Source organism: Phalacrocorax carbo, chromosome 9, assembly GCF_963921805.1.
Source record: "Phalacrocorax carbo chromosome 9, bPhaCar2.1, whole genome shotgun sequence".
Lineage (NCBI taxonomy): Eukaryota > Metazoa > Chordata > Aves > Suliformes > Phalacrocoracidae > Phalacrocorax > Phalacrocorax carbo.
Window position 1 is genome coordinate 1,509,100 of NC_087521.1, and position 22,005 is coordinate 1,531,104.

The 22,005-nt window shown below is 45.7% G+C and overlaps 2 protein-coding genes across 4 annotated transcripts in view; both read right to left on the reverse strand.

Annotated features, from left to right (window-relative positions):
- RAD51B (RAD51 paralog B) overlaps positions 1–22,005 on the reverse strand; it is a 479,852-nt gene that overhangs the window by 447,639 nt on the left and 10,208 nt on the right. The gene's annotated exons all lie outside the window — the stretch shown is intronic.
- The window catches only part of TMEM229B (transmembrane protein 229B), a 36,972-nt gene continuing 21,191 nt past the window's right edge, over positions 6,225–22,005 (reverse strand). For both annotated transcript variants that reach the window (XM_064460063.1, XM_064460062.1), the window contains exon 2: positions 6,225–9,965. In XM_064460063.1, the coding sequence (XP_064316133.1) occupies positions 9,435–9,938 (504 nt within the window). In that variant the 5' untranslated portion in view covers positions 9,939–9,965 and the 3' untranslated portion in view covers positions 6,225–9,434. The remainder of the gene's footprint in view (positions 9,966–22,005) is intronic.

Here is a 22,005-nt window from a genome sequence, read left to right on the forward strand (position 1 = left end):
ACTCGCCTCCTTGACATCTGCCCTGCCCTTGTCCTCGGTCTTCCCTTCCCCCACTTCTCCCTTTAATGCTGGTGTCCTTGTTTCCCCTTTTGTACTTATGACCCTTTCACTATGCAGGGATTAGTATCTCACTCATAAATATGTGAAATAGATACGCAGATGATTTAATTTGCTGGGTTTTGTAGGGCTGGCAAGACAGACTGGCATGGCGAGAAGAGTATGTTCTAGCGGGTCAGATGAAGAAAACATCCTGTGTACAGGATGAGTAACGGGAAACAGGCATACAAGACACCAGCACTAGCCCAGCAGGGAGACCTCAGGGGATGGGGACGAGGTGGTAAGACATAAAGGCCAGGCAAATAAGGAAGAGCAGAAGAGAAGGTCAAGGATGTCCCTGCCTCCCCCATTTGTTCTGTGTCTGTCAGGGAGAAATTATGAGAGTGGGGAACGTGAAAAGCAAAAGGGGAGCAGAAGTCCACTCTGGGTACAGGCAGTTTGAGTTGCTGGTAACTCATTTGGGACGATATGCCAGAGGAGCCAAGACAAATGCAGGTGTGGGGAGATGGTGGCAAGCGAGGCGGGAGGCAGAGGTCTGACGCATGAGGAGGAGGAGATGGCAGTCAAAGCTCTGTAACTGGATGGGGGCACCCAGACAGGGGAGACAGCTGAGCTGAGCAGGGATTCCTGAGGAGGAGGACAAATAACAGAGAGGTCATGAGAAGGTGACAGTGCTGTGGAGGCCCGGCCAAGGAAAAGTTGTCAGGTGGCAGGGATTAAATCACCAGATCCAAACCAGGGAGTTGAGATGAACACCAGAGCCCTAACATGCAATAAGACCTTGCCAGGAGGCAGTTGGTGAGGCGAAGAGGAAGGACAGGACTGAGGCGATGGAAGATAAAGCAGAGAAATAGAGTTTAATGGACCATACGTGGCGGCAGCCACTGCCAGGATTCCAGCTGGCTTTGTGGGCAGCCATAAGGTCACAGGCAGCCTTGCTTGGACACAGTGTAGTGGCAACACCACCTTCACCACCAGCGTCATGCTGGGTGCATGCCTGGCTCTCGTCCAGAGATCAGTGGCCAGGACAAGTGAGGCCTATGCTGGGCGTTTGGAGATGTTCATGCTGCTTTCAGCAGTCACACAGCACTAGCATGGCTGGAAGCCACGCTGCCTTTAGTGCGCAATCAAAGGGCAGCTGTGCTTTGTCGGCACATTTGTCAACCAAAATATAATTATAATTGCCATGCTAACTCCAAGCAGCCTCTGCTGAAGAGCCAGATTACAGTCCAATAATGTTAAAAACCTGTTTTGCCAGAGCATGCCAGCATCCGGCTAATGTGGACATCCGTGTGTCATCTGTAGAGGAGTCCCTGGGAGGAGGCTCCTATTGTGCCACCAGCCGTGCTCCCCTCCGGTGGTGCCCCTGGCATGCTTTGGATAATTGACAGGGATTCACCTTCCTGTGTGATGCTGGGAGACAAGGCTGGATGAAAGGGACAATGGAGGTGCCTCACAGACATATTGGCCAAGCTGTTTTATTAGTGGAACAAAGCTGGGATGTTTACCCTTAAGCTTAAAGACTTCAAGATAATTTTTTTTTAATGCTTACTATGGTATCATAACACTTACAGATCCTCCTGGGGACAGGGTTACATCAACTCTACAACAAAAAGACAAGTCCTGGCGTGGAGACCTTGCAATGTGACTGAGATTAGAGATGGCTGATAGGTACCAGTGGCCAACAGATGGAGCAGAAGAACAGAAGGACGCCTAGGATCAGCACAGCAGCCTGGGTGGGAGGGAGTACTTTCGCTCCATGCCTTAGCTGAGGAAGAAGAGTGGATGGCTCTGGCTAGGCTGGTTACACACCACTCTCATTAGCAATAAGAGGGTATAGACAAAGGGGAAGGCAAAGACATCAGACGGTCCCCAAGGTGATAACTCCCTTTTTGGTTTTTTTTAAGATGGAGCAGGATAGTGTGTTTGCTTTAGACATCAATTTGATTTAAAAACCTTACGTAAAATACATTTGAAAAATATGGCCCTCACCCCCCTCTCTGAGCTGAGCGCTCATCGATAAGAGGCTCTAACCCGCTGCCAGATCAAACTGAGGCCCTCCCACATACCAAAGCGAACACACATCCTGCAAAGTCAAGAGCTGTCAACTCAGAACATAACCTGCTCCCTTATCCATGAGTATGCAGAGCTTCATTTTGGATCTTCTCAGGATTTCATGTGCTCAAGGAAGTGGCAGTGAGTGGGCCTAGACTGCTGTTGGCAGCTAAGCAGGTGACGGCTTTTCTTTGCCAGCAGAAGTTACAATGCAATCAGTGGTGCAGTGTAGAGGCCACCAGCTATGTCTATGCATCTAAACACACACACTCACTATGTGTATATGCATTTATATGAAGGATCAGTTGAAATTGTTCATTATTCCACATACACTGAAACTCAAAGAGATTGACCAGAGAATTCAGAAATTTTTGCTGAATTTAGCCCTGAAAGCCTGTTATGTTCCATTGTGTGGATGTTAGAGCAAAGGCACTGAACAATAATTGCTAACTTGCAGCTATACTCGTGCCTGAAGGCAAGTGTGGAAATGTTTTCTGCCCTCAGCTTCCAAAGCAGTGACAAGTGCAGCTGTTGCAGGCTTTAATGGAAGCTACAGCTCACCAACAATCGGCCCATCTGTGTTAAATTGCCAAAGATGGTGTTCAGACAGGAGGCTTATGGTACCTGTGACTGCAGCATGGACTGGCAGCGGAGGTAAGGCGTGGAAAGGGACAGGTTGCCAAAGAAGCTGATGGAGAAAGAGGAGCAATAGAAAGAGCTGTGGCATCAGATAAGCGGTCTGACAACAGACCCAGCAATGTAGATAAGCTCTGCAGTAACAGCAACAACACAAGCTGATAGAGCAGATGGTCGCCTCAGTTTAGCCTCTAACATGGCTTGTTGCCCCTAGCAATATTTACCCAAAAGTACTCTACTGATGGAGATGGGTTTATGTAGCACACAGAGGTAAATCAGTCCTCTTTTGTACAAGATAGAACCATGCTGCCTATCAGCTTTGACAGTCCCTTCATGTGTTGGCTTTAACTTGGGCAGACAGAGCTATGTAATGATGTACAAAACCGTTTCTAGGACAGCTTCAGATGGTGGAAACTGGGTAGCACTTTCCCAGGTCCCCAGCTTTCTTGGAACTTTCACTCACTCCTCAAATATGGGAACTTGGTGAACAGGTAGAATGTTAAACTCCCTTTCCCATGTCTGTAATGATCTTCTGGGAGATGTCCAGACATCTCCATCGGCTCCCGATCAGTGGTATTTGGGGTTAATCCTGACGTACTTCAAGGCCTAAAGTGAGAATTATTTAACTAGTTTGTGAAAAGCACTTAGAGATCCTTTAGTAAAAACCAAAAAAGAAAGGCAAATACTGTTATTCTCATCCCCAAAATACTAGGTAAAGAACCACACTGAAGTAGCAATACAGATAACCACAAAGGAGAGAGAAATTCTGGAGTGTCCCATGTTTGAAAGGCCAGAGATCTACAAGCATTATGCATATCTCAACTCACATAATTAATAAATATTCTCAACTGCATATGTTTACTTATTTTTATTAAAGAGCAAATTGCGTGTATTTCCTTCTCTTTTCTTCTTCATTATAGCATCAAAGCAGGACAGCATGCCACACAACAGTATAAACAAACAGAATCAGCAGATACTTAAGGGTCTTTAGCTCCTAAATTGACTAAAGCATAAACACAAACTGACGTCAAGCATTTGGGATTACCATTTAAAAATCTCTATTCTCTCTGATGCTAATGAAGGCCATTCATATCAGAAAATCCAGTGGCTACAAAAGGAGTGAGCAGCCCAGACTCCAGTGAGGAGTCAAGGAGACCGTCTGCTTCTCTCAGGATAAGAAAAACTGCCAGTTTGCTTTAGACCTGCGAGAAGTCCCAAACATGGAGAACATGCAAGAGCTGCTTCCAGCCTCTCCAGCTCTTGAAGATTTGGGAATGTAGATGTCAGCACCGGTCCTCGCTCTGCCACCATTACCAGCACTTGTAGCACTTCTAGCCCCCGCTCTACCCATCACAGTCCTTGTACGGTGGCAGCTTGTCCCGCTGCACACTGGAGCTGCACAGCACACCATGTGCAATGCAGTCTGCAGCTGTGTCATGTCAGTGACCTGCCCCAAGGCTGTGACAAGTCACCTTCCACATTTGGTCTCAGTTGAGTAGCCGAAACTTTAAACAAGATGCTCTCAAGCAGGATCATAAGCAGTGATGAAGCTTATATAGGATCTCAGTCTTTCTTCCTGGAACCCATGGAATTAAGAGTACGTTTTATAAGGCAAAATGCATTCCTGAGTTGGCATTTGCACTAATTCAGGCGCTGAAGTGGTATAGCCACATGGCAGCATGCTGTGTGAGCCCAAGGTATTCTGCTTCTCAGCATGATTAACTCAGCAGGATGGAGCACAGCGCTGTATGGCTTTTAGTACCTCTACCAGCTTAACGAGTGCTAGCTTGCCTATCTCTAGGTGATGTATTTCTCCACAGGGTGTAAGTCAGGAATCTCCTAGAGAAGAAGAGAACTACAGATTTCAAACATCCCTTCTACTTCAGAGTAAGTTCAGACAAACATAAACTTCTGGGCAAGCAGTCAGCTTTTCCATTGCTGCAGGTAGTAAAGGTCTCAGTGGGAAAGCGCAGCTTTTTATTTGAAGCAGTGGTGCCTTTGGACACAAACTAACCAGTGCGGCCCCAGCCTCTTCTGTCAAGACAGCACTGTTTCCTTTGACATCTGTGCTAGCTACCCAGGGGCCAAAAGCAGAGCAGGTATGGGGGACACCACCTGCTTCTGTAACTTCCCTCTTGTTCACAGAACAGTAAAGTGAACAAAGTGGCCAAACCCTTGATGGAGCAAACCCTTCCCATCCTGGAAGAAATAAGCTATACCATATAGTACAAATTCACTATCATGCCTGTGGATGACTCAATAGCGATGAGCCTGACGCTCAGAGCCTTACAGCTCTTAAAATCAAAGTTCCCCTGTGCAAGTGGAGAGCAACCTCTGCTAGCTTAAAAACCTGAGTGGTGCCGAGGCCCCCAGGCAGCAGCAGAGCTTGCTCCATTTCCTGGGGCAGAAGGTGGAAGGAAGGGAAGGTCCCTTCCTCAGGGGCTGGCTCAGGACACTCCAAGGGGAGTAAGGGAAGACAGATGCAAGTGGAGGCCATTTGCCAAGCAAGGACAAGGCTCCAGAGGTCTCACCAGCTCTGTGACCCTAGGAGGTCATTAAGTGCCAAAGCAGCTCAGCAAGGGGATGCACAGTGGGAACAGCTTCTCATTTAGCAGGGGCTGCACCAGAACAGAGATTTCTCTCTACAATAGGGGGTGGATTGCAGAGGGATTTGGTAGCTGCTAGTGCACAGGAAGGAAGGGGAAGGGAGCAGTTTCCTTTTCAGGTGGTTCAGCTGCTGTTTGCAGGCAGAACTGAAGTAAAGAACTTGGGTCTGCTGTCGTCCCCCTTGAATACCGGGCATGTTGCAAGTACCCAGGACCCAGGATAAACAAAAATAGAAGAACGTTTGGTTTCAGTTCACATCTTAGTGGTGGCTCATGTTTTATTCATAGTACAAAAAGGGCAGAAGTTGGCATGAATGAAAAAGTCTCATTTCTTTCTGTGCAGGTTTCAGAAAACCAGTCAGCAGCAGAGCAATGCTGTTGAACTCAGGAGGACTTCAGTCACCCACTTCCTAATTCTCAAAGCAGAGCTTTTTTTACCTTTTATAGTCACAGGACTAGCCGAGCAAAACCTTGATCGGGTTATTCTGCTTTAATTACAAAATGCACTCCAACCAAAGGCGCAATAGTACCTGGTACACATGTACACATTTCTCTCAGCTTTAACACCAAAGACCAAAAGGCAGTTTGGTCCTGCTGTAAATTAACCATTTTCCTCTGGCAAGATCTTTGGAGTATGAACAGACATCCCAGTAATGCTTGAACTGCCTCTTGTGCACAGGAGATCAGACTCTATATTTCATCGTGTACTTTGAGATCCTTTAGGATAGACCATACAAGAGATAAGCAAGAGAAAGGAGGCAAAACTGGAACCTTGGGGTAACTGGAGTTCATATCCCACCACCACCACCCCCTGGAAAAGAAAAGCAGCAACGGGCCACTCTCTCCTTGCTGCAGTCAGGACAAGGTAGATAAATCACAAGGTTTTTTTATTGCTGGTGAACTCAAAACAGGCAACTTTAATCTACTGAGTAAGATACACGTACAAACAAATGGTAGGCCTTGTGCGTTTTGTTTCTTTTTTTTCACGTAATGTAAATGTCTCTACCACTTCAGTCCAGCTCTTGAGCTCTTGATGAGCTGCCACCGAGACCCCAGTAACGTGCTCCGGGCACTTCTGTAAGCATCACATGTATTAAAAAGGGAGATTTTGCAGAAAAGACAAAGCTCTGACTGTAGCCATGTTGCTCAGAAAGGAGAAGTCTGACTGATCCTGCTGCATTAGGTACATGGTATTATGTTTAATTATTTCAATTGATTTAAGAATTTGCTGGGTCCCTTTCTGTTTCTGGTGTGCAAGCTGCAAGTAAAGTGCACTTCTGGGAGTAAGTTACCACTCTATGAGGATGCAATAGCTAGGTGGTACCTGTCAGACATCCATGGAAAGCAGACTACAACAGCTGTTACAATGGCACAGGCAATAAGGATAATGGAATAAGATACTAGATGCTGCTGGGAAACCCCTCCGTAGCTTGAGCATCTAAATATTACATCACTGAGCAAAACCAGTGTCATTTAGCAGAGAAGCTTCTAAAGTCAAGACACATGACTGCGACTGTGCATCACGTTAGCTTTGTGAATAGCCACTCCTCCCCTAGTCCCGGCTGCAGCTGGGAGTCACTAAACCGTGTTACTAACTCCTTTTAACCTTTTAAAAGAGTTTTGTAACAGCAAAGGAGAAAGCAGGGATCCTAAGGATGTTTCTATGAAGCTGAGGTTTTCAGATGATGCAGGGGTGGTGTAGGAGGCAGCACGACACCACACTTAGCGATGCTGTGAGAGGACAACCCAGCTTTAGACACAGCATTAAATGACGCTGGCAGAACCAGGGCCAAAACAGGGGGATCCCAACTCTCACCTGCACCTTGCAATTCTTGTTCTGGTCCAGCAGAGCCCACCTCCGTTATCCCATGTACAAATCTCATCTTTTTTTTTTTGCCCCATGTACAGTGTCAGGTGACTATTTTGCCTGGGTCTACACACCCAAGACCATCCAGGCTGACGAACTACATACTGCTCGTCTGATTTCATATACTGGCATCACAGCATGAAAAAAAAAAATCTGTTCACTGTTTGTTCTCTTTTGATTTAATGAACTATAAAAAGGGAACTCTAAATCCCCACCTAAGTATTCTGAGTGCTTCAGGAGACATTGCATTCCCCAGGGCAGACTGGATTAATTCCTTGCTGCCAGTGTTTTCGTGTGTCCATTGCCAGCAACTGATGCCATGTGAGAGGGGGAGGGGAGGAATAAAATAATTGCATTCTGTGTGATCAAAAAAAAGGATTAACACTGCCTTCATAAGAGCAGAACCAACACACAATTCTCCTCCCAGGGCCAGGAGTGCTTTTCCCCTCAGGAATGGACACCCCGTGGCAAGGAGCAGGTTCACAACTGAGCACTCCCTCCCAGAGACAGGGGACCCACAAAGAAATAGCCTGGCCATTTCCAGTACAAGAATGGATCCCACAACCACACTAGCATGCTTGCAGTTCAAGCCGAATTGATCCCTGGTGCAACTCTGTTGACTATGGTGGAAGAACACCTGAAATTAATCTGGCCCTACAGGGCTCCTACAGCAAGCCTCCCCCATAAACCAGTTAGGAGTGAGAAGCATCTGACAGTGGGAAGCTCCGTGTTTGTTTCTAACTTCGAAAGGCAGGTCTTGCCAGAACTAATTATGAGCATGTGGCTGCCACTATCAAGCTCTTTCCCTGCACTACAACTTTCCCTATGCTTCTCAAATGTCCCCAGTAGGTTAGATTTCAAACCGTCCCTGGTGCAGGTAGCTCTGCAGTGGAGCCACAGTGCTCCCTCTTGCTCCGCGTCTCTGCTGCTGCTCTTGCACCCTACCTCGAAGCCTCACTCAGGCAGAGCATGAAGAAGTGCTCTTCAGAGAGGGAGTTTTTGCTTTTGTTTGTTTTTAATAACGTATCAGGCAGCATGGCATATCTCCTGCGGCCTCCAATTATTGTCATGACAACATGGCTGTGGTTATTTAACGCAGAATTTGGGAAGAAAAAGCAAATCCTCTTGATGCACTGAGGAGGACACTTGGGCAGAACTGAGCCAAGACCTGCCAGTGCTGAAGGGAGGTGAGAGTCAGTGCCAGAAGACCGAATCCTGGATACCACATTAGCCACAGGAAGGTTTTGACCTTCAAATACAGTGGGTTGCAGCCAGACTAAGTCATCAACATCACCAGAAACAGAGGAATCCCTGGGAAGGCAGGCATAAAATTCTTGTGGCCTGTACAGTCTCTACAAGGTTTGCACAGCGGAGATGGGAGCCGGAATCTGCAGCAGCCCTTCAGGCACGGTCTGCTTTGAGGGGACAGAGGAGATAGGAAGACTTCACTATTTCTTGTGCCTTTTGCTAAGATTCAGATTGCACAGATTATGGCAAAATTCACTTGGCAAAAAAGGCCTTTATTTAAAAAAAAAAGAAAAAAAAGAAAAAAAATTCTAGTGAGTATCAGGACTGAGATTTCAAAAAGTACAAGATCTGTATAAATTCAGCAAGATGTCCAGCACCAGATCGTTTCATGGTGCAACAAAGAACCTGGGGAGAGGCCAATGGAACCTCTTGAGGGCAACACCATCTACCTCCCCAGCAGACTGCCAATCTTAGGTTCTTCTCAACAGCAGATGGATTTTCCTTGTTCATGCAGCATCTCAGGTCCCACGGGAGGTATTGGTTGCAAGCGAGCACCTGAATATTGCCTATCAGAGTAAGCCAATCACAAACTTAGCTGGCATGTCCATGCCCACCCGCTATTTAGGTTTTTTTTTTTTTGTATGCATTTTCACTGTAGCATTTCTTCTTATTTCTCCACATAAAAGAGTAAGCAAAAGGACTGCTTTCATCTGTAATAAGTTAAAATCAGAAATGACCTAACTAACAAGTACTGATATTGGTCCTTGGAGCCCAAAGAGTAAAATCCATAGAAAATCTATTGGTTCCATTTTTTTTCTGGTATATCCCATGCACACCCCCATCAGAAAAATGGGGTTTATGAATCTTATCATACAGCAAGGAGCACTACCTCAGAGCCAGAGCTGACAGTCCGTGGTAGAGGTCTGGGCTCTCTCAGAATGCTAAGTGTGGTTCTGAGTCACTGCTCAATCAGTCTTCACATGGCCGTTGGCCAAGGCAACAGGGACAGTGGGGGCCCCTGGCTCAGCAGTCTCATCAAACCGTAAGCGCAGGGTGTTTCTGATCACCAGTTGCTCCATGATGAAAGACGCACAAAACCATGGGATGGCATACTCCAGGGTGATCAGGCCCATGAAGTCAAAATCAAACTGGGAATAGTCCCATGGGCAGGCATTGAACTGGCGTAGGATGAGGCCCGTGGTGAACTCCCAGAGGTATGTCCAAAGTGTGTAAATGAAGCAGCGCACTAAAATGTTACACTTGTCTTTGAGATATAGATACATCTTCTCCACAATGAGGATGGAGGTGCCATAGATGAAGAGCGCCCACACACTGGTAACACCTGGGAACTTCCAGTTGAAGTTGACCACAAACTCCCAAGCAGCTGTGAACATCACCTCACAGAAGTAGCCGTGAATGGCGTAGAGGTACCATCGGGAGAAAGCAGTCAGAGGTTCTGCCGCAGCCATTCTTCAGCACACACCCCAGCAGGCACTCTGAAATGGGGCAGGGGGAGAAAGGGGGGGGGGGGAAGAGAGAGAGAAGTCAACAAGGATGTCACAAGTCCTTATCCCCCAGATGGCAACATCCACAAAGGACAAATCTGAGAAAGAAGTGAATTTTAAATTGTCTCATTTTTACCACAGCAGATTTTAAATCCTGGGGAAAGGTGGCACCTTACTGGGCTCCAAGTCTCAGAACGGCCCCAGGCAACATACACTGCTCTGCCTGAGACACAGGATACAGCTGATATTGCACTGGTGACAAGGAAGGAGTTGACAGGTACAAGGGCTTTGCCAGGGGTGAGGCTGCCAAAGAACTTACTGGTTGCAAGTCAGTAGAAAAATACAGCCATCTCACAAGGAGCGCACATCAGCTTTTTGCTCTTTTCAAGAAAGAGCACTAAGCCTACTTTTCTGATTCTAATATGGAACGGATTAGATGAACACAGCATTGAAAACCTGGGCCCTTACAGCTGTCACCCACAGTCTCTATACCCAAAATGTTTACTGTAGTGAAAACCTGAGCTTTGATGGGAGCTACAGAAAGGGAACTGGAGGAGAAAGTTAGAGAGGTTTTACGCTTTCATTCACCACACCTTGCACACATTATTCAGCTGAACTGTTATTTCTTCTGTTAAAGAACTCATGCATTGTGTGACTACGATCTGGAAAATAATTTTCTTATGGTGTCAGACTGATACGAAGTCAAAAAGCACAAGGCAGCCACTGAAATCCATTCGGATTTGGCTTCAGGACAGCAAAACACAAAGGAGAAGAATAAAAAGGAACAGCTGAGCGCAGAGAGAGGTGGTTAGTCATGATAAATAGGAAATGAGAACAAACTCTAATTGTCTCTACAGGAAGAAACTTCGTGAAAAGGTTTTGAAAGGGCACAATTTGCTTACCACTGAACTGTTTCAGCACCATTAGTTTTTACACTGCTTGTAGATATTTACAAGGTCCTAAGCGTTGCTCTGCCACCCTACAGTCCCTGGCCCAAGCTGATTTTAAGCATAATTTTACTGAAGCCTTACAGATTCACATCACAGGGTGAATTCTACCTGTTTCGTTCTTAAAAACTTACTCTTTCAAGCCAGGTTTCTCTTGACTCTTCATCAGGCACTATTTAACTTCTTTGCTCTGCACTTGTCATTTCTGTGGCACAAGGTGCTGGAAAGATACTGTTCCCGCCCTACTCTGTAAACACGGTGTCCCTCTGAACAAAGTATTAACACACAGTATGACTGGAATTCTGATAGGAGATGAGAGAAGAGAAACGCTTATAAGGAAAAAGAAACTATAATCATGAACATAATGAAGATATGCAGAATATTCACAGGGGAATATTGAAAGTGGAAAGGACAGAGCTGTATCCGTGACCTATTCACTCGTCTCTTAAATAGACACCCAACAACCAAAGTCTTGGCAGGTCGTATGATGCCGGTGCTTGAACAAAGACCCATTTCCTAACAGCGCAATTTATTTTACACAGGACACTGAACTATCAGCAGATGCTACAGATCTGGATTAACAGCATATTGTGAGCTTGTGGGTGAAAGACTAAGGAGTCACTAGGAATTCCTTTGTCTCCTAACAGTTCAGTCCCAAGAGACCCTGCAAGACAGCAGTGGAGGGGGCACATGAGAAATATGCAGGTGGTATATCTCCACACAGTCCACAAGAAGCTGATGTGGAAGGGCGCCAGAAACTTCCCCTCTGAAGAGAATGACCGTTTGTTGGTGTAATGTTACTTGGTTAGTTTGCTAGCACAGTTCATAAGCTTAGGAGTCTGAATCCTTTTATCATTCCTCCATTCTCACATAATTTCAAGAACAAATCCATAGTCAGAGGTAAGAAGCAGTAAGAAGGAAACGGACTGCAGGTATCTTTTCTCAGAATGGGAATATATGGCTGCAGCAGGAAGGGAGAAGTTTTTCTTATCCAAGGACACAGAAATCAAAAGATACAGAGGCCTTAGAAGTCATACCTATTGCTGGGTAAGGCACTGATGAAATACGGAATGTCATTCTCCAGGGAAGAAAGTTTTTACTAAGCTGCCGAGGGATTGTATGGTTTCCCTCTCTTTTCAGTAAGCCTTTCTAAGCTTTTCCACTCGTGGGCCTTAGTCCTTGCACTTCACTCTGCAGCTTTACATTAAATATATTTTAACTGTTAGCTGGCAGCACCCACAGCTTGCAGTACTATCTGTAAGGTTTTCCTTGTAATTTTGAAAATCTCTTCTCAAAGTTGGATTAAATGCACAGAAGGTGCTTCCCTCTCAGTCCCTCCTTTCTTTTGCCCAGGGTCCCCTCACCAATTCCATTGCCTTACGCCTACCCAAAGCCAAAGACTTACACAAATATATCCAACAAGCCACATCCTGTTCTACCCCACGCTATTTCCTCTGTGCAATGAAGATTCCTCTCTCCTGGTTGTATACTACATACTTAATAATTATCTATTTATTCTCTATTTCTTTTTTACACTTTGCAAAATATCTAGCCACTACACTACAGGTCTAATAACTGAATCAAGACCAGGTCTGGGACATATCTATGATACAGGTTAACCCATTGCAAAGACCACTGTCGAGTTCTTTTGAATCCTGAGCCTTTCGCCACAAGTGCAAGGAGACAAACATCAATGTGCTGACACTGTCTCAATATTTGCCTTTTCCTGTCACATGCTCAGTCAGCTGAGCCTTGATGGGAACCCCCTACTTAAAATATGCTTGAAGAAGTCCTCACAGGCTGCCTGCTGATTAAGAGCATCCCAAGACTGGGCAGATGCTGAACTGTGGTAACCCAAACAAACTGATTCCACTGTGCTAGCAAATCCATAAATAAGAGCTCCTCCTGTAAAATATTTCATTCAAAATAAAACAAAAAGTACACAGTAAGACATAGAAGAGACGAAGGGTACCTAGGGCAACTACAACAAGCTACAGCACATCACTGCACAAGCTGGGGCCTGCACAATGTAATGGTTACAAGTCACTTCAGCATTTACCAAACAATTACAATTGCAGCTGTTCCCAAGCATCTTATTTTCCAGCCATACCAAACTGGCTAGTGCCTGGTAGGCAATACAGCACAAGAAGGTCTCAAGAGGGAAATGAAGGAGAAAAGTGTTTTATCGGGCAGCAATTAATGATAAAAAGATCAAGCTGGAAAGTAGTTGCAGGACATTAGTGGGAGAAGCATCCAAGAAGGCCAAGACTGGATTCAGTAAAAGATGCAGATTTGTGCAAAGCCTCAAGTAGATAATCGAACTTGGTGATGCAAGACTTTTAATGGAGTTAGAGTAATACAGACCAAAAAACTCTGAACTTACGATAGCTATTCAGTCTCCTGAGGAAAACAAATGACATTCATCACTGAGGTAGTTACAGTGGATGGGCAGCGGCTTCCTGAAAACCAGAAACACAGCTGCCAGCTATGCAGTTGTCTCAGAAGTGAGCAAACAAGTCCCAGAGGCTGCAGATGGATGGCCATGCTTGTACTGAGGATGCTCACACGGTGTTGTTTTGTGGAAAACAGGGAGCTTCTACATTCAAAGCTATGAAAATACTTCCCATCATCCTGAAATTATATTTCAAGTAGCTAAAGTAGAAATGGATCCTCTAATACAATGTCATGAGGAAGCCTGAGCTAAGCCAGCACAGAAATGTTCTGTCTTTCTCCAGGAGGACCTTCTTTCCCAGCTTAGTGATAGAAATAAAAAGCCAAGTCTACAGAAACCACAGATGGGCCTTGATGGAACCTTGAAGGACAGCAGTCCCTTCCCCGACGGCACTGCCTGTGCGGATAACGCTGCTGGCAAGAGAGGGGCCGAGAGCCCCTCCACCTACCGCAAACAAGCCCAGCGCTAACAGGGGGAAGCATATGAGATACTGTGTTTCTCTGCAAAAATCTGGTTCAGAGGACCAGGGCAGGACTCTGAGTTAGGCCTGCAATAAAGTTATATTGCAACAACACAAAGATTATGCTTTTATATTTTAGAATATCAACTCTAAAATGGATATTAATCATCCCCTAAGCTGATGTAATATACAGATAGACCTGATGCACCACGCCAAGAAGAAAGGACATAAACGCCAGACTGCCCTGCTTCATGCACAAGACCCTTCCGCGCAGGGGGAGCACTTCCATACTCACATTCAGTTTTGCAGGTGATGCAGCCCAGGCAGGGAAGAGGCAAGTGTTTGGAAAATGTGTTGATGGAAGACCAAGAAATAATGGCAGATCTGTCACACAAGCACTGCAGGGGAGACATCAGTGCACGTCATATTCATGCCTGATTAAGTTCTTGAGCACTGCCTGCTTCATTTTTTTCAAAGCTCTCCTTTGCAGGGGCTTTCTGCCTGTTTCCCTGCCACCAAGCCAAACTGTGCTTCAGAAGGCTCTCCCACATTGTCTCTATTCCCTCTACTCCAGCAGAATTATTTAGACTCACAGCCTCTGGATGGGTACAATGAGACCTCCTAGAGATACTCCGAATTAACTCTGGAGTGCTAATAAAAGAAAGCACAAACAAAAAACCTCCATGAGACAGTTCCCTGATTAGTAATGGCCTGCAGCTATAAATTCTGTCAGCTACTTAATTCACCACAGGTGAACTTGAACTACTGCAGGAAGTTCCTTATTCTTAGTGCCTGGTTGTTTCCGCCAGTTAATACTGTGCTCTCATTTTTTTATTTTCATATTTGAAGTATTTACTACTATTTTGTTTCATAACATGCATGTTCATATTTCTAAGCAATGCCTTAGATACATCTATAACCCTGTGTTACATATCATAATTACTTCTTACCTTGAAAGAGTAACTGCAGACAGAGGGGGCACTTACGTAGTAGCATACTTCAGTCCCTCCGAATGACAGGACTGCGAGCAGCAGACAGCTCTGAAGTAGTGGGCACCTGCCACTCCCTGACCGTAAACTCTACTGCTTATGATTTTCTCTTTCCTCAGGGCCTTCTTACCCAAACAGTAATTACGCAAGTAACCATTCTTCATGGCTTTTTGAATTACTTTCACTGGCACATCACTGTAGCTACTGTGTTCTTCCTTAAAGCTAGGAGAATCCGACACGTATCTGCTTTTCTGCTTTAACAAAGAGTAGATAGAAGGATGCGTCAATGAAAATTGATGCGCATTTTTGGACACTACCTTTTTAAATTTAATTCCTCCTCTCTTATTTTGCCTTTTACCTGCAAATAAACGCCAAATGAGTATACCTTTGCAACCACAGACAACATTCAATGATTGTGCTGCAAAGCTGACTTCAACATTTTCATATAAATCTCACACAAACCATTAGGATTAACGATTTACAGATCACTGGTGCTGGATTTGGCCCCAAGACGTTAGTTCATCAGTCTTTAAAGATTTATACAGTAAAGTCTTAGCAGTACTTATGTGCTGAAGTCATAACTCTGAGGAGATATTCATCCTTCAGGTAACTGAGAGCCTCAATTAACTGTGGCTCAGAAAATAGAATTTTGACTGTACTGAAGTGTGGAACAGTTCCAGCAGACCAATTAATCAAGCCCTGCAACGAAGCTAAAAGCATGCCACAGACAGATAACTCCAAATACAGACCTGATGTCAATTGCTTACTCTTAGCACTTTCAGGATGGATCTGGAGCCCTGGGATTTTGGTCAGTTCTGAAAGTATTAATCATCTGCTTTTGCTGCTTCTGCCTCTGGACTCCACTTCCATCAGGATGCCCGTTGTCTCCCTTCCTCTGAGTTCTACCCACACAGCCATGTATTATGAGTAAGAAAGCACAGCCCATTTCCAATCTGCATTTCCCCCTCTTTTGTCTCTAGGTCCTTTCCCTTAGAAGGCACATCAATTCCCTGCCACTCCTCATTCCCTTGCCCAGTTCACTCTGTACCTGCTGGCAGCCTCTGATCCGTGCCTATCTTTCAAATCTGTTCCAAAAAGAACTGGGATACAGTAAAAAAGAATGACGACAAAAGGAGATTAAATAAATCCAATTACTAGACTAAGCCAAAGGGATGGGGAAGTGTAGTTCTTTCTGGTAATGCCTGTGTGTGGGCTGCCCGCAAGGCACCATTTCACAATGGGAAGAGTTTTCTTGGGACGGAATGTAGAGGGGGGCTTTTCAGAGAGCAAAGAGAAAACCTGAAGACATTGGTAGTTTAAAGAATAGTTTTCTGACTAAAGTAATCTCATGAATGGCAGTGCAGAAAGCTGAGATTTCCCATGCCCTGCCTCACACATAGCATCATGTTACTCAAACACACCTTAGCCCACAGTGACCACTCCAACTTGAGATCAAATTAAGGCAGCAGCTCTTTATTTACAGTGTCCAAAAGGGATGCTTCCCATGTTCCTGACAAGTTAAGACCCCTCAAGAGTCAAGCAAACAGCAGACTTGCAAGACAAATCTATGAAAAATGACTGAGTCCAGACTTGGCATCCAGAAGTATTATCCCCAAATCTCCCCAGCATCTTTCAGGTAAGGTCATATCCTTCTCCAGGCCTGCTGCTGGAAGACTCCTGTGCCATACCTGCTGCTCTCCCCTGTTTGGAAAAGCTGCCCTGAGGCCCCAGCATTTGCCAGTACTACAGCATTCAAAGAAGCAAGTGTCCAGCAGGGGCCCAAGTGCCCCTGAAGTGGCCCGAGCACAAAGCAGAGACTGAAGCCAGGACCCTGCTGTTGGAGCGGGCAGAGCTTCTCACTAATGCTGCGGCGGAAGGGGCCAGCACTACAGAAGGTCTGCTCCCGCAAAGATGGCATGTCAAGGGGGGCACAACCTGCCCTGAGAATCTGTATCCACCATCCTCCAGTTTCGAGTGCTCAACTGCTGGATTCAGCATTATCTCAACCTGGACAGTAAGTCCAGGTGTACTTCATTCTCTGCAGTGAGAGCAGAATTGAGTTCCTAGAGCCCATTTTTCAAAAGCTGCTGCAGGTTTGCAGCCCATGACTTCAGGCCCAGGTCTGAGCACGCATAGTTCCCTGATGGGCAACTGCAGACTTGTAAGATCCTGTGGGCTGGGCCCCTCCATTTCAAACCATGCATTCAAGTACAGTGGCAATCAAAATCCATGGCTGTTCTTGACAGCTTAAGCTTAACATGTTGTATTAGCTGACTGAGGCAAATCTGACATTCAAAGAACATAACGCACATCATGGCTTACCAGGAAAAAGCAACCCAAAACAGTGTGATGAATGGAGAGAGGGAATATCCCGAGAACATGCTGAGAGTTTACAAGATTTTGCCATAGTCAATATCCTTTCCACTGTCACTAGAGAGCCAACAGATGTAAAGAATAGACAACATTAAGGTCCTGCACTTGGGTCACAACAACCCCATGCAACACTACAGGATGGGGGAGCGTGACTGGAGAGCTGCCTGGTGGAAAGGGACCTGGAAGTATTGGTCAACAGCTGGCTGAATATGAACCAGCAGTGTGCTCAGGCGGCCAAGAAGGCCAATGGCATCCTGCCTTGTATCAGGAACGGTGTGGACAGCAGGAGCAGGGAGGTGATCGTGCCCCTGTGCTCGGCACTGGTGAGGCCCCACCTCGAGTACTGTGGGCAGGTTTGGGCCCCTCACTGCAAGGAGGACATTGAGGTGCTGGAGTGTGTCCAGAGAAGGGCAACGAAGTTGGTGAAGGGTCTAGAGAACAAGTCTTGTGAGGAGCGGCTGAGGGAGCTGGGGTTGTTTAGTCTAGAGACGAGGAGGCTGAGGGGAGACCTTATCGCTCTCTACAGCTACCTGAAAGGAGGTTGTAGCGAGGCAGGGGTCGGTCTCTTCTCCCTAGTAACAAGCGATAGGACGAGGGGAAATGGCCTTGAGCTGCGCCAGGGGAAGTTTAGGTTGGACATTAGGAAAATCATCTTCACCGAAAGGGTTGTCAGACATTGGCACAGGCTGCCCAGGGAGGTGGTGGAGTCTCCATCCCTGGAGGTATTTAGAAGACAGGTAGATGTGGTGCTTTGGGATTTGGTTTAGTGGTGGACTTGGTACTGTTAGGTTAACAGTTGGACTTGATGACCTTAAAGATCTTTCCAACCTAAACAACTCTATGATTATGTATCACCTATCTTACATTGTTTCTTAAAGCTGTTTAGAAATTCAGTTCTTTTTTGAAAAGGTTTGTTGGGTTTTTTTTGTTGTTTAGCAAATGCCCCATCTTCTTTCCAAAGCAAAATGATAAGCAAATACACCAGTCCAACACGACAGTAATAAATTGATTTGGACAACTCACAAGGTTCAGTACCAGTAACAAATAAATATGCTTAGCCCAGCTCTTCTGAACAATCTGCAGTTACAAGCCAGAATCAGCATGGAGTGGAAGAAAGCCAGGTTTGGCAAAAAAAAAAAAAAAAAGACAAAAACATCCAAACACATTTCACATTGAAAATGAAGCTTGGCAGAGAAAAATGTTGTGATCAAGGCAGTGAAGTAAGATTATCTAAAATCCTAGCCTGCTAATACCCTGACATAATCCAAATCACTTAAATCTGTGAAGAACAGCAGTATGTGTAAAAAGACAAAAAAAATTAGAACTGTTGACAGATACAAGGCAGTCTCTCCTAGCTTGCTGCAGGTAAAGTTCAAAGCAGCATCTCAGAATGCTTCTTTTACTGGAAATTCATGCTGTGTAAAGCTACTTACGCTACTATTAGTAGTACTAATAAAACTATAAAGAACTCTCCTTGTATTACTCTTCACCAGTACGCAAGCCTTTATAAACTCCCAGCATTCAACCGACAGTAGGTAACTGGATAGTGTAAATCATAAAGAAACCTAGCATCTTGGTCTAAGCTGAGTTAGGTTTAAAATTTGCAAGCACAAGGCACTGCATAAAGAGCTGGAACAGGAGGGAGCACACATTTAAGCACCTTCAGAAACACAGGCCAAGACTGTCATAAGAAGTCATCTTCTTTCTTTCCCCTTTTGGAAGTCTCTTGATGGCAATCCTACAGAAAATAATTTTTCTTCCTCAATATGTATATTTTCCTTCCTAACATTAAACTGCTGCTGAGACGTGAAAGAACAGGTCTTCCAAGTGCTATCTGCTATTCGCCAGGCTGTGATTCCTCAAGTTTCCTCCCAGCATTCCTGGTGGAAAAAACTTGAGCAGTCTCAGATTTCTAAATTATTCTTTTCCACCAAAAGAACCCTTGTGGAGCATCCAAAACAGTGGCTACCTCATAATCTTAATTTCAATTTCATACAGGTCCTCAGAGGTAGAAACATCCTGGAAAGGAAAGGTAGAAGAGGATAAATCTCAGAATCCTACTGACCCCCTCACCATGGCTGACAAGATCCTCAAGTAGGCAGCCATGCCTACAGCTGGGAAAGGCAGCTCCTCCGAGCAGTTTCCCGGAGTTTCTCCCACTAGTGCCCACCAATTAACGTACCATGGGGAGTAATCATGCCATCACTGGTTTGCAAAGTACGTAATCAGCAGTGAAAATATATTATATAGGCAAATAAATTAGTGTTGAGTTTTGTACTCTATTGTTCAGGTTTATTTCAATTCAGAAAAAACAAGCAGCACCCTCTAAGTGCATCACTTAGGTAAATCTGCCTTCACAGACCAGCCAAACTTCTCTGTCCAGAATAACAAGTCAACAAGACCTTAGGTTTTAGGGCCTGGTTCCTTCACGGCAGACATACCCCTCCACTGTGTTGGGTACTTCATTGCTGTTTACATCTTTGCAAAAGAAGGCTTACATTTTTAGTGCTAGTATTTCCTCAAGGTATCAGGAAGCTTAGCATTCAGGTTACAAACACACATCTTCATGTTTTATGCACGCCTGCCATTTTTCTCTTTTGTAAACCTGAAGCATCAGATCCACCATAAACCTCTAATATGTTTATGACTCCCCTTCAAGCCAGACTCATTCATCTGATTATGTGCTGTGTGTCCCAAGAAGGCAGCACCAGAGCCACAGGGGCCGTGACTGAAACTCTCAGCCTTCTGAAAGGTGGAAAGCTCTTTTAAATAAAGCAATGACTCAACATTTGTGCCCCACGCAGAACTGGTATTTGCCAGGCTATTTCTGCCTGCCATTCAAGAAAGCCTCTTATCTCTTCAGACATCAATTTCTTAACTCAGCATTGGTCCGTAAGCTTTTACTGCTGTGTCCCACAGCTCACTCCTTTTCCAATCAGTCAGCTTACAGTCCCAGGGGCGTTGCCTAGCACTGTTTTTCCAGATGAAATACATGTTCCCAGCTGTGGCTTTGTGCACTCCAGCTCATGAGCCAGGGAGCTGGGTCATAAGGATGCCCCACATTTCCTCTGACTATAGCTCATGTCACCTTTGTTCTTTTCCAACTCCTTCTGAGCTTCTTATTGCCTCTCTCCCAAACCACGGAACTGGACTGTTCTCTCATGCTCCAGTTTGGACCGGATCACAGATATCTGCTTTAACAAAGGCAAATCAACCCGCTATGCCTACATAATTTTCAATTCTATAGAGATATATAAAGACACATAGACACATTTCAATGTTGTCTTTATTGATTTGCTCATTCACCCCGTCTTTGCCTCTACTTGAAGGGGATGGATTTCTTTTTTTTCCCTAGAATTGCTTCTTCTGACCTTTTACGTTGTGGTGTGTTGACCCTGGCTGGACACCAGGTGCCCACCAAAGCTGCTCTATTGCTCCTCTCCTCAGCTGGACAGGGAAGAGAAAATATAATGAAAGGCTCATGGGTGAAGATAAGGACAGGGAGAGATCACTCACCAATTACGGTCACGGGCAACACAGACTTGACGTGGGGAAATTAGTTTAATTTATTACCAATCAAATCAGAGTAGGATAAGGAGAAAATAAAAACTAAATCTTAAAACACTTCCCCCACCCCTTCCTCCCTGGCTTAATTGCACTCCCAACTTTCTCCACCTCCTCCCCACCAGCAGGAAATGGGGGTTGTGGTCAGTTCATCACACGTTGTCTGTGCTGCTCCTTCCTCCTCACACTCTTCCCCCGCTCCAGCATGGGGTCCCTCCCACAGGAGACAGTCCTCCACAAACTTCTCCAGTGGGTCCTTCCCATGAGCTATAGTTCTTTACTAACTGCCCCACCGTGGGTCCCTTCCCTGGGGTGCAGTCCTTCAGGCACAGGCTGCTCCAGCGTGGGTCCCCCATGGGTCACAAGTCCTGCCAGCAAACCTGCCCCAGCGCAGGCTGCTCTTTCTGTGGGGCCACAGCTCCTGCCAGGAGCCTGCTCCAGTGCGGGCTTCCCACGGGGTCGCAGCCTCCTTCAGGCATCCACCTGCTCTGGGGTGGGGTCCTCCATGGGCTGCAGGGGGATATCTGCTCCACCACAGACCGCCATGGGCTGCAGGGGGACAGCCTGCCTCACCACGGGCTGCAGGGGAATCTCTGCTCTGGCACCCAGAGCACCTCCTCCCCTCCTTCTCCACTGACCTCGGTGTCTGCAGGGCTGTTTCTCTCACATGTTCTCACTCCTCTCTCTGGCTGACGTTACACAGGGATTTCCCCCTTCTTAAATCTGCTATCCCAGAGGCACTACCACCATCGCTGAAGGACTCAGCCTTGGCCAGTGGCCGGCTGGCATTGGCTGTATCAGACATAGGGGAAGCTTCCAGCAGTTTTTCTACAGACGCCAGCCCTGTGGCCTCCCCACTACCAAAATCTTGCAACACAAACCCAATACATAAAACACTACTATTGGATTCAGGATTCCTACCTGCAGCCTGCCAATCATTTATCACTGCTCCACAGGGCATGCTCAGTTCCAGCCTTTACGCAGCTCCTCTGAAAGCAGATCCACTTAATATTATGTTTATACCCTCCTTCCACATTTCCTTTTGTGACTGCGGTGTGTCCAAATGACCATGCTCCATTGAACGGTCTCCCCAATAAGACCAACAAACATATTTATTGCTCCAGTCCAGGAAAGCTTTTTCTAAACTTGCCTATATTTATTAGTCAACTTAAGTGTAAGACTTTAGGTCCTTAAGACAGAAAAGTCTATATGTAGGTACACTGGGATGCTTCAGATGCTTCTGAAT